At 54.8% G+C, this 12,551-nt stretch overlaps 2 protein-coding genes across 12 annotated transcripts in view; one reads left to right on the forward strand and one right to left on the reverse strand.

The window, feature by feature from the left end:
* The first annotated feature begins 1,662 nt into the window (after positions 1 to 1,662).
* LOC124246049 (translation initiation factor IF-2-like) lies at positions 1,663 to 3,838 on the forward strand. Of its 5 annotated transcripts, none has more exons than XM_046673974.1 (5): positions 1,663 to 1,689; positions 1,966 to 2,287; positions 2,847 to 2,891; positions 3,029 to 3,124; positions 3,237 to 3,838. In XM_046673974.1, exons 2-5 carry the CDS (start codon positions 1,974 to 1,976, stop codon positions 3,256 to 3,258), a joined length of 477 nt encoding a protein of 158 aa, XP_046529930.1. In that variant the 5' UTR covers positions 1,663 to 1,689; positions 1,966 to 1,973; the 3' UTR covers positions 3,259 to 3,838. The 5 variants fall into 5 exon arrangements, 3 of the variants coding, with proteins under 3 accessions (XP_046529930.1, XP_046529920.1, XP_046529937.1); XM_046673964.1 differs by lacking the exon at positions 1,663 to 1,689 and adding an exon at positions 1,723 to 1,818; XM_046673981.1 differs by lacking the exons at positions 1,663 to 1,689; positions 3,029 to 3,124 and adding an exon at positions 1,723 to 1,818.
* Positions 3,839 to 6,792: 2,954 nt separating this feature from the next.
* BRD3 (bromodomain containing 3) overlaps positions 6,793 to 12,551 on the reverse strand; it is a 71,375-nt gene continuing 65,616 nt past the window's right edge. For 6 of the 7 annotated variants that reach the window (XM_046676395.1, XM_046676405.1, XM_046676388.1 and 3 more), the window contains 2 exons: positions 12,173 to 12,301; positions 6,793 to 10,196 (listed from right to left, as the gene is read on the reverse strand). In XM_046676395.1, coding sequence (XP_046532351.1) covers positions 10,081 to 10,196; positions 12,173 to 12,301 — 245 coding nt within the window. In that variant the 3' untranslated portion in view covers positions 6,793 to 10,080. The remainder of the gene's footprint in view (positions 10,197 to 12,172; positions 12,302 to 12,551) is intronic. The other variant, XR_006890675.1, reaches the window with a different exon arrangement.

Genomic DNA, 12,551 nt, shown 5'->3' on the forward strand with positions numbered 1-12,551 from the left:
GAGGCGGACTGCGAAGAGCAGTGAACATCCTGAGGAGGGCCCAGCGCCTGGTGGGACCTTGCAGCTCCTCGGGTTGGGAGAGGGTGAGGCCGCCTGGCTCTTGTAGGAAAGATAGTTGCACCTTGTAGGCAGAAATGTAGAATTGGGCTTTTTGTTTTGCTTTTCTTATATGGAAGTTCAAACGTCTGTAGAAATGGATGAATGGAAGCTGAGTAAACAAACAGGAGGACGGTGCCAGTTATGACGTTGCTGCCTGTCATCCGAAACCTTTTACACTAAACACAGACCTACACATCCTCCATATTCTGCTTTGTGAGGCAGGGCCCCGGACTCGGCAGACCTCACCTTCCCCTTGCCAGCATCTCCGAGGGAGCCCGGGGGCAGGGGTGCTGGAGGGAGACGGGAGCTGGAGGAGGCAGAGGGAGCTGGCGCCCTCCTTGCACCTCCTGCCGGCTGCCTGTCAGTTTGCAGTTCCCTCAAGAATCATTCTTCACGTTTTTTCCTGAAGCAGCCGCTCAATCCGTTCTATAGTTTTTCCAACAAGTGCAAAATCCATGTTATCACATTGCAGCCACTCAGAGGCAGCCGCTGGCAGACGCCCCCTCCTCAGGGTCTGCGACCCTATTCTTAGGGCAGACACCAGCTCCAGCAACCAGCGTCGCCTCCTCAAAAGTCTGAGTTTCTGCTCCATGGTGTCCCTCTACGTCTCTAAGTTTTCATAATTCCACCCTCCTCTTTTTGGTTTTAGCCCTTGAGGTGGTAGCGGCTTCCTGCACTTGCTACTTAATACTTGCTACTTAATACTTAAGTACTGAGATACTTAAGAGGCCTTATTTTATCCTAAAAGTTACCTAGTTAACAACTTTGTACCTAGTAAACAATTCCTTCTATTAATTTCTTTCTGATCAAATCATTGGTGTGATTTCTGTCTTCCCACTGGACCCTTCCCACTGTCCCCTATCAATGATATGTACTGCAAATTTCTTCTCACCTCTGTGACTCTCTTTTCACTTATTTTTAAATAAGCTTTTAAATTTTAATTTAAGACAGTTTTAGATACATGGAAAAATAGCAAAGATAGCACAGACAGTTTCCACATACTCCACATACGCACCATATGTGTGTACATTTTCTAGTATACGCTTTTAAGGTACAAATTCCCCCCTTGGGCATGACTTGAACTGCATCCCACAAGTTTTGATATGCTCTATTTTTATCATCATTCAATTAAAATATTTTTAAATTTGTATTGTGAGTTCCTCTTTGACATATCAGAAATTTAGAAATATATTTCTCTTTTCTCTCTCTCTCTTTTTTTTTTTTTTTGCTGAGGAAGATCAACCCTGAGCCAACATCTGTGCCGATCTTCCTCCACTTTATATGTGGGTCGGGTCACAGCATGGCTGACAGTGGCGTAGGTCCGCTGTGGATCCGAACCCGCGAACTGGGCTGCCTTTACCGGAACTTAACAGCTACTCCACAGGCCGGCCCCTAGAAATATATTTCTTAACGATCAAATATACGGGTTTCCTTCCAGACAACTTTTTATTGCTGTATAGACTATTTCTCCTGTGGCCCTGTTTACGTGTGATCTAAGTGCTTTGAAATGTGCTGAGACAGATGCACGGCCGGCATGTAGTCAGATCTGGTCAGTGCTCCGCGTCCTCGCACAGCACGCGCATTCTACAGGTGGGGTCACTGTTCCACGGAGGGCGGCACGTCGATTTTCTTAACTGGCACCGGGGGAAACCGTAAAAAGGAAACCGGGGAGGGAAAGGACGCCCACCACACGACAGTGTGATTGGAGCATGACTGCAGGTGGGTGCGCAAGGACACAGACCTCATTTTCATGGCAGGATGGAGACCCATCCCGGTTGGGCGACGTGGGTGAATTCCAGACCTATTTTTGAGAGAGGATGCCCGCGACAACATTAAATTATTAAAAGCAATTGTATCGATTATCAGGAGTAAGAATGCTAATAGCAATCGCAACAGCAGCGGCGAAAGTACACGAGCAGCAATCCAGAATTCCTGCCAATAAAACGCCGGGGGCAACGACAGCGGAGCGAGAACAAGGACGCAGGCCGCGCCGCTCCCCCCGCTCCCGGTCCCCGCGCCGCGATCGATGGCTCCGGCTCCTCGCGCCGGCCTGCCCGGCCTCGGCACTCGGCTCGGCAGGCCTGCGGCGCTGCCATGGAGACGCGGCCCCGCGGCCAACTGGCGCCGCCCCGGCCTGCGCGCCCCGCCCCGCGCCCGCGCCCCCGCGTCCCGGAGGCCCCGCGCGCGGGTGACGGGGGCGCGCCGGCGATGGGGGGCGCGGCCGATGGGGGCACCCAGGGAGCCGACCAGCAATGGGGGGCGCGGGTCGGGCAGGAGGGGGACCCAGGATGCTGGGGAGGAAATGGGGACGTGACACGGGGGGATGGAGGGTACCGGCGGGCGATGGAGGGACGTGGATCGGGCAGGAGGGCGACCCAGGATGCTGGGGAGGAAATGGGGACGTGACACCGGAGGAGCCAGGGCGCGGGCCAGGCGATGAGGGGACGCAGGAGGGGGCCCCAGGATGCTCAGGAGGCCATGGGGACGCGACACGGGGGGATGGAGGGCGCAGGCGGGCGATGGGGGGCACGGGTGTCGGGCGCGGGGGCGAGGGAACCCAGGATGCTGGGGAGACAATTGGGCCGTGTCATGGGGGGATCCAGGGCGCAGGCCGGGCGGTGAGGGACTCAGTGGCAGCCGGCCATACAGAAGGAAAAATGAATTTGCATGGCCGGGAAAGCATTTGGGGTGTGTGGATGGTTCCCTGTTCCGTTTTTCATCTGACGTCATTTTTCTTCCTGGTCCAGGGGCCTCCTGGATGCTTGGAGCAGAAAGAAGGCGCTGGTAGTTGGGTGAGTACCAGGCCATCGCCGGCATGGGCAGCCACCCTCCCAGGGCAGGGGCTTGTCTGGGAGCATTCCTCTGCAACCTGTGCCTCTTTGGGTTCTTAGGATTTATTTCACTGATACAGACACTAACGCTCCAACAGGTGGTTCCCCAGGATCAGCCCCTTAGCTAACAGAAGAAGCAGGATTAGGCTCACCATCTGGATCACTGAGAGAGACTGGAACAGTGAAACGTACAGGTAGCTTGGTTTCACTCTCTGACCCAGAGTTAAGATTCTGTGCCCTAAACCCGCCTTTGCCACTGCGGCCTTTTTCTCCCCAACACCTGACAGCACGTTCATTTCTTTGTAGCACCAGCTTGGGGAAGAGTTGAAGACAAGCCACAAAAAGAGAACTGAACAGTGCTGGTTCCAAACCCGACGTGTGTCAGAAGAGCCCCCATGCTGTGCTGAAAGCTGACCCACGCACACAGCTTGGGGCAGCTAGGAGCTGCTGTCTCCTTGTACAATGTCCTTTTACTCAGGACACTGGACACATCTTTTGAAGCTAAGCAGTCCAAGCTGTGGTGTCAGCATCGAGGCAGACACCTGACAAGGCCCCGCTGAGGTGGGCGCCCCATCTCTGCAAACTCCACACCTAGTAAAGTGCACACAGCTGTTACCTGGGAACACTGCAGCCAGGGCGCCACTCTGACCTGCTGTCTCCATGTGGTTCTTAGGTGTCTTTTCAGGATACTCCTCTCAAGTCTCCTTGCAATACAACTCTCCTAAGGCTGTTGCCTGCAAATGGCCTGAATTCCTCATTTCTGCCTTCAAGTTACACAGGGACTCCTCACACCCAGCGGTGGAGAAACTTGTCCAGCAGTGAATTTAGTGCAGAGCAGTGGGCAGCAGTCCACACGGCAGGACCGGCTCAGAGAGGCTGCGAGGGCAGGAGCCCAGAAGAGCGCAGGTTGCGGCCAGGGATGAGTGGCCGCGTCCCGCTGGCAGAGAAAGCCCTGTCTGAAGGCCATGCCCGGCTCCGGTACAGGGACACCTCCCTGCTCATCTGGCAGCAGCAGCAGCAGAAGCTGGAATCCGTGCCACCCGGGACATACCTGAGCAGGAGCCGAAGCATGTGGTACTCACAGTATGGAAACGAGGCCATCTTAGTCCGGGACAGAAACAAGCTTGAGGTCTCCCGGGACACGGGCCAGTCCAAGTTTTGCACAATTATGTAATTCCAAGATGAAAACCAGGGCTCTGAGGAAAACAGGCCTGTGTCTCATTCCGCTGTTTTGTTGCTATCTGGGCCTCAGTGGGATAGTCTGAATAGTGACCGTGAAGACCAAGCTGTGGCCTAAGAACCCGAGATCCCAGAAAGGGCCCCCCGCGTCCTGCCTCGCAGCATCCGTGTGAGGGTCCCGCCTCAGCTTCTGAGCGCCGCAGGCCCGGCCCGGCCCGGGGCACTGCTGGATGCTGCTTATCTGTCAAGCTTCCAAATAAATCAAGCGAGAGGGACACCCTGGTTACAAACAACCTTTTCAGATTTCTCTAGGTTGTTTTTGGCATCCACTCCTGCCTGGTAAGGAATGGGTCAGATCTAGAAAAAAGTGAGGAATCGGCATCGTGTGTGGTCGGAAGTTCACTGCAGGCGGTGGGGGGGGGGGTGGATGCAACTGAAACGGGCGGCGGCAGAGGCAGCAGCATTTCCACGGGAACTTTGCTGCACTTATACTTCGAGTCTAGTTCCCAAAGCCACCATTGTGTGGAATGAGCGCACTGTGGGAGCTTATGTGCTAGCTTCCAGGTACTTGAGGCTTGCGGGCAAGTGCATCCAAGAAACATTCAGGGAACCAAAAATTACTTTTAAGTCCCACATCAGTTGCTTACAGCAATTTCAGATTTACCAGGTGGCTGAAGACGGCAGGTTCTCAACTGACATTGGAGTCCTGCAGCCTCTGGGCTCCACGACCTGCCCACCCCGCCGTCTGCAGGCTTTGATGTGTGTCGGTCATTACTGGCCACAGGCAGCCTTGGCCACCTGTGTACACAGCGTCTATGAGTCATTTTAAAAAGCTCTGCCGTCTGCTGTCATTAAAGTCTGCGTGGCTATGCAAATGTGGAAGTATATTTTGTCAAAGCTGATTTTTCTTTTCTAAATAAACATCCTTTAGGACTCTCCCTCCTTCCTTCCTCTTATTTTCATGTTTGTTCATAATATCTTAATTGGGCTTGCAGTTCTTTTTATAACAGTAATATCTAACGACTGCTAAAAATCCCAATACAGAAATGCATAAAGCAAAGCAGAAGTCCCTGCCACCCCGGGACCCCCGCTCGGGGCTGCGCGCACATGCGCATGCAATCCCGCGTAATTCTCAAGGTGCCTGGCACCGTGCACCTGGCTCTGCGGTTTTCTTGCTCAGCTGCACAGAGCGGCGTCTCCATCAGGCTTGGGCGTCTGACTAGCGGCGCTCCCAGGAGCCCGCAGCGGGCAGAGATGCTTCCTACTGTTGCTACACACACAGCATGTCCTCGGCTTCCCTCTGCATGGTTCTGGTTGCAGCTGTGCAAGTTCATTAGCAAACGACATCCTAGAAGTGGAACTGCTGGGTCAGACGGCGTTCCCCAGATGTCCAGCCAGAGGCCTGGTCCTTGCCGTGGATCCTCGGCTTGCCTGCTGCCTCAGGTCGGGGGGCTTGAAGTCAGAGTTCCTGAATCGCCTCCCGGCGTTGGCGGGGAGCCAGCCCATCTACAGAGCACTACACTCTGCAGTAAGGGCTCGCCTGTGCCAGGAGCCCCCACACCTGCATTGCCCGGTAGAGAGGTTTGGTTAGCATCCTTGCAGCTCTTCAGTGGAAGTCCTGCTTGGGAGAAAGCAAACTTAAGAGACTTGTCTGGTACGTCTCTCTGCCGCTCACCATACCTCAACCAACCTGAGACCACGCTGTGGTTGGGTCAGCCCCAAGGGCTGAGGCAGCACCTGTGAGGACAAGCACTGGCCACGGGGGAGTCTGCACTGGGCCGCCTGCCTGCGGGACAGCTGGCACTAAGCTGCCTGGAGTGAAGGAAGCCACCATCTGCCCGAGGGGAGCCTGGGCGGCTGGCTAGGGATGTCCTGGGGGAGGCGGGTCTGGATGAGAGAGGGGAGAGTCTGGACGAGGGTGGCACGTGCAGAGGGAATGTGGGGAGGGGGCCCGCTGACAGGCTGGGGGTGCGATGGCATGAGGCCTGGACTCGGGCCAACGAGAGCCTTTTCCCAGGATGTCTCTGTGAGGCCTGGCTGGAGCGGCCGTGACTATTCTGAGAACAGTGTCAGAAGTCTCGTTTGCCTTGAGACCTCATTCATTCTTCACTGATGCCTCTGCTCTGGGCCGGGTCCGGTACCGAGTGGTGGAAAGCCTAGCAGTGTAAACTCCAGTTTGACGTGACTTTGCAGAAATTACCACTGGGCCAGCTGGACAAGAATGTGATGCCTCTTGTCTCGAAACCACCTCCACGCAGACTGAGGCACGGGGCGGGGGGAAGGGATGTGCCCAGAGAGGAGGAACGACCAGGTGGGACCAGAAGGTGACAGAACCTGCCTTTCTACGAAGAGGGCAGCTGGGTCCCGAGAACTGACTGAATGAAAAGAAAGGGGATTTTAACTTTCGTAGGGGGGCAAAAAACGATACTCCCCAAATCCTGGTGCCCCCCCCCACCCCGCCCAGGATGAGGCCCACAGCTCCGTACACAGCTTTTGAGAACCTCTTCTGGATGCTTTGCATATTCCTGCCAAGAGTCTGAGGACGGGAAGAACGAGGAGCTCAGCCCGTTAGGCAGCGGCGGGGGACAAGCAGGGAGGGCCTCCAGCCGGGCTGCTTCCAGAGCGTCTCCCCACGCGCAGGCCAGAGGCGGGGCCACCCAGAAAGCACGGGAAAAGGCACCGCTTTTGGTTTTTCTTTTTTGCTTTTATTATGAAAACAAAAACAAATGCCCCAGGAGAAGGGTCCATGATTACCAGAAACATCGAAGAGTACTTTCTACCATTTTTATTCTGTTGTGTTGAGGCCAGCATTGCAATAAACAAGCTAAAACTACTTACATTGGACTCATTTTCAGTAACTGACATTTACAGGAATATACTAGAAACGGCACTAAAAAGTTTAAGAAAAGTTACGGTAAACTTGCATGCACATCATACAGAAAAGTAACATTTTAAATATAAAAAAGAAAACCTTCCCGGACGCGTTAGGCCAGTATTAAGCACAGGCTACGTGGGACGCAACAAGTTCTCGACCGCGGGCGGTGTTCGCTCCCACGCGGCCGCAGAAGGTGAGACTTGCAAAAGAACAAACCCAAACAAACAGAAAGAAAACACAGCTTACAGTTTGGAAGCAAGATGACGCTGCCCAGCGCGAGCAAGGGTCTCTGGAACTGAGTCCACACCCGCCGCGGCCCCCTCGGGTCACAGAGAGTGTCGTCAAAGCCACTTTGTACGCGAGGCCAACCTGCTTCGCACGCGGTTTCCTTCCCCTCTCGAGAAGCACACAGAGCCGCCCGCCCTCCAGTTCGTGGCCCTGGAACAGCTCTGCTCGTCTTCCCAACGCGGAGAAAAGGAAATGCAAACGCCCACAGGCTGACGGCAAGGGCCCGAGGGGCCCCGAACTCTGAAATGGGTTTCGAAGCCTTGACAGAAAGCCTTAAAGACTGCAGCACCAACGGCTCCGACTGCCGGCACGCACTCAGGCCCTCCGTGAGCCCTCGCAGTGGCGGGTTCTCTCCAGATGAACAGAGCAGAGGCGGTTCAAGAAGCCACAGCTCACACAGGACCAGCGGGTAATGGAATGCTCTGGAAAGCTCCCGCTGGGCTAAACTCTAGGGCCAGACGTCCCCCCGCCTGTCGGCTCACACAGGTGCCCCTGACTCTCTGCAGCTGGAGAGGAGCCCCCCGGAGCCCCGCCTCCAGGCACCGTCTGCTCGAGGTCTGCTTACGCCCCAGATGTGCACTTGCTCCGTACTGCCAACGAGATCCTGCTTTAAGACCTGTCGATTTTGTCGTGTATTAATTCCTTAAAGTCGTACTTTAAATACTCCATTAAAGATCTGTTTAGAAAACACCTTTGAAAAACAAGGGTAACTTTAAAAAATGGCAAGTTTAAAATCCATTTATATTTTTATTACAAACAAAACTTAATTAAAAATTTAACAAACTGGCTCAAAACTCACCAAGTGTCAGAATCACCAGCAGTAAGAGAAATGGTAATCCACCATCCTTTGCCTCAGCAGAGTTCTATATCCATCAAGGGGCTCCACAGCCATAGGGTTGGTGGAATCTGAATTGATTTTATGACTTTTTTAAAAACTGCCACCTATCAGGATACTGATGACTAGTCCATCTCTCCATCCAGAAGTGCTGGCAGAAAGAACTCACCACCAGACAAAAGGCCAGGCCACCCCTGGCTCCACCTCCAGCCCCCACCTCCATGAAGTCCTCCCAGGGGTGTCTGGGAGAAGTCCCTGCGCTTCAGCCATTTCTGTGCTAACTGGCAGATGCTCGAGCTGGGAGCCCCATGGAGTCTTCAGAGAGGGAACCCTCGGGGGCCAGAGGCCCTGCCACCCCTGGAGAAAGATGGGCCAGGGAGAGCCCTGCCCGGCCACTGCCAGCCGGCTGGAAGACCATATCGGGCCACGGGGGCTTCAGCCCCTCGCCTGGAGGCTGGGCGGGGACGGGCGCCCCGTCTGGGGGCCTGGAAGGCTGACCCTTGTGTTCTTGGCCGAAGTCACCGTGCTCAGGGCTTAGGCAGGCAGCGTGGGGCAGCCCTGTGCCCAAGGGCCAGAAGGCGGCCTCAGGAAACAGACCCAGAACATACCCTTCTGTTAAACTCTGTATATTATTATTATTTTTTTTTTACAATAGAAAGTTAAAAATCAAGACTTAGATTTACTATACATTCTTTTCTCTCAGATTACAAAGTTTATATTATATAACCGGGGTTCCCTAAATTGATTTCTTTTAAAACAGTCCTAAAGAGACCAGAAGTGAATACAAAAGAATTAAACCAAGAAAATAAAAAAATTAGAATGTGCTGCAGCTGGAAGTTGTCTATACCTGTAAATCTCCAAATTTCATACACACACAAGAACAAAAAACGCAAACCTGCACGAAGCCCAGCGCAGGGCGAGCGCACGCGGACAGGACTGAGCACCGGCAGGAGCGAGGCTAGCACCTGGAGGCAGGGCCGGCGGGCGGGCTCCCTGCAAACCGCCTCAGGGGCCTGCATCTGCTAGTTTTGTTAATGCATCTCTTTCGCAGTTTTGTTTTTCTTTTCTTTTTTTAAAAAAATGACCAATGATGTTAATAAATAAAGTATTCATATATACATGAAACTGGGAAGTGGTTCCGGAGTGAGCGGCAGCGCTAACAAGTTAGGGGCACACATTGGGCTGGACTTTCGTAGAAAATTGCTGAACCTTACAAAAAAGTCTCCTTTTTTTTTTATCTTTTCTTTTTTTTTTTAAGTTGAGGTAAAAGTTTCAGTGTATGGAAACCTGCGCGCTGCACACGCAGCCACTGTGTTCCCTCCCAGGAGCTCCTGACATCGCACACATCAGAGGAACTCAGCACCCCGCTGCACTCCACCCCCGCCTGTCGCCCACCCGCACAAGCTCTCACGGGGGCCACGAGGACCCCTCGCTTAGCCCAGCCCTGGTCCCCACAGCAGGCACATATGTCTTCAGCCCCCGCAGAAAGAGGTGACCCCTCGACACTAGAGTCAGAGCTCGGCCCGAATGACAAAGACAACACCTGTCTGCCGAGCCGACAGCTCTCTGATGCAGTACCATTTCAGAGAAACTCCCTTTGAGAAAATTCTCCCTGCAGCTACAGACCAGGCTGGGCGTAAGAAAAGAGAGACTGCAAGAGCCTTCCGATCACGTCTGACGTGTTTTTCTATGGTTATCAGGTTATTAGCATTTGAAGTTGTCATCCCCAAACACTGGATTCAGTTACGAAGAGCAGACTTTATGCAGATCCCCACCGTCTCATAAAGTCTAATGGACACACGAAAAGACCTTTGACCTATGAAAGCAAAAACTGGAAGATACCGTAACACTGAGTTAAAAAGAAAACCTGCACACCATGGGACAAAAGTAGTATATTAACCATCGAGGGAACACTGCAGAGTCTCCGCGTGCGACAGCCACTGGCTTTGTTCTGTCCTGTGTGAGGCCGGAGTTCATTCTGAGTCGCTGCTGTCGGAGCTGGACCCGCTGGAGCTGCTGCTCCCGGACTCGGAGGAGCTGCTGCTGCTGAGCCGGGACGGCCCTCCCGAGGGCGCCGAGCCTGATTTCTCTGCGGGAGACACAGCAGGTGAGGGCGCCCACTCCACTCGCCCCCCTTCGCCTGGCAACGCCCTCATCAACACAGGCTTTTCCAGAACAGCCACTGGCTTCACACCACCACATCACAGGCCGCAACGCACTCGTTTCTTGGCTCCGTTGTTTAATAAATATTAACAAATGTTTGTTCAAATGAATTACTGCATTAACGAGGTTGTGGCATTATAAGAAATCTACTGGGTCTTTGCCCCGGTTCCTGGCACAGAACCCCTAAATCCCGGAGTGATGAGGATGTCTTCTGTCATCTATAAGGAGCCCCTATGGATCACACCTGAGTTTATGCAAATGAGCGACTCGGGGTGGAGGCCGCAGAGCCCCCAGGAAGACGGAGTGACTGGAGGGGGAACTTCAGCCCCTCCACTCCCAACTCCGAGGAAGGGAGGGTACTGGAGATGGGGCACTCTAATAACCTGATTGGAGAGCTTCTGGCGGATGAGCACGTGCAGGGCTGGAAGTGCGACGCTCTGCGCCCCCACCCCTGGCCCCATGTGTCTCTTCCATTTGGCAGTTCCTGATTTCTTTTTTTTGTTGTTTTTTTTTTGTTTTTTGAGGAAGATTAGCCCTGAGCTAACTACTGCCAGTCCTCCTCTTTTTGCTGAGGAAGCCTGGCCCTGAGCTAACATTGTGCCCATCTTCCTCTACTTTATATGTGGGATGCCTACCACAGCATGGCGTGCCAAGCGGTGTCATGTCTACACTCGGGATCTGAACCGGCGAACCCCAGGCCGCCAAGAAGCGGAACGTGCGCACTTAACTGCTGCGCCACCGGGCCGGCCCCAGTTCCTGATTTCTATCCTTTACGATAAACCATAATAGCAAGTAAAGTGCTTTCCTGAGTTCTGTGAGCTGTTCTAGGAAACTATCGAACCTGAGGAGGGGGTCGTGGGAACCCCCGGCTTATAGCCCGTGGGTCAGAGGTTCGGGAGGCCGGGACTTGCACCTCGCGTCCCAGGTCGGGGTGGTCTTGTGGGGCTGGGCCCTTCACCTGCAGGGTCCGCGCTAACTCTGAGGAGAGAGTGTCAGAACTGAACAGAATTGTTGGACACCCAGCTGGTATCAGAGATCGGAGAGCTGGTGTGAGAAACCCCAGACACTCGGTGTCACAAGTGTGAGTAAAAGCTCAGAGATCACCAAGACTAGGTGAGTATCCCAGAGACGGGAAGACACGAGTGTGCCCTACTCAGAGGGGCTGACTCAGAGGGGCTGACGGGCTGTGTGCGTGGGGGGGCTGACCATAGAAAGACATCCAGCACTCAGGTGGTGCTGAGCAGTGACCATGGAGCCACCTGCTCTGCCCCTCCCAGGGGTGATGTCAGGGGACCCTCCGAGCCTTCGGTGGGAGTGGGCAGGGTCACGAGCCCCGTTTCGGCACTGGGCAAGCAGGAGCTGGCAAGGCTGTGGCACCCGGCCGCTACGTGATCACTGACACGGGATCCCAACGCTGACTACCACCTGTGTCCCCCATCCCTGAGGCCAGGAAAAAGGTATTTGCCCTTTCTTACAGGGTCCAGAGAAAGGAGGCAAGGACTCAAACCACCTGTCACCTAAAATAAGACCCTGCACTCCACAAAGGGGCCTGGGGGCTGGGAGTCAGAGCCTCCCTCCTGTGGTGTCGGTAACAGGCTGGGAACTCGTGTGACCGCCCGGGGCAGCCAGAAAGCTCGCTGCAGGGGCCAGGACCCACAGAGGCTGTGGGGCAGGACTCCAGGTGAGCCATTCCCAAGAGCCTCTCCAGCGGCTTCTGGCAGAGGGTGCCCTCCCACACGCCTTCCGTCTGCTCAGCCTCTTCAGGGCCAGGGTTCTAGCCCCGTTCACAGGTACAGAAGGAAATCGGGGTCTCAGGAGGTGAAGAGCCTCAGGGAAGGAACCGTGCACAGGGAGTGGGGAGCCCGGCCTGCCGCCTGCCCATCGTGGACCCGGAGCAAATACCTTTCTTGGCCGGCTTCTTGTTGTTGCTCAGCTGCCCGCTGACGTCCTGCAGCCGCTTCTCCAACTCCTTCTTCTTCTCCTGAGCTAGCTCCTCCTTCGACTTGGCCGCCTGCTTCTTCCCACCTGTCGCTGCAGAGGAAGGCGGGGCTCAGCCGGCGGCCCACACAGGGACAGCTCCGGGCAGCACGGCCCCAGCCCCCTGGACGTGCCCGGCCCTGGCCCCGACCGCAGGGCGGACACCGAGCTCCCCGAGGGGTAAAAGCGAGCAGGACGACACGGAGGCCCCGCCGGCACGTGCTGAGCCCTCACCAGACGCAAAGCCTTCTCTAACCTGAGGTGACACACACCCTTCTCCCTAGCAGACGGGTGCACGGACGGG

The sequence above is a fragment of the Equus quagga genome, chromosome 1 (assembly GCF_021613505.1).
Source record: "Equus quagga isolate Etosha38 chromosome 1, UCLA_HA_Equagga_1.0, whole genome shotgun sequence".
Taxonomy (NCBI): Eukaryota; Metazoa; Chordata; class Mammalia; order Perissodactyla; family Equidae; genus Equus; species Equus quagga.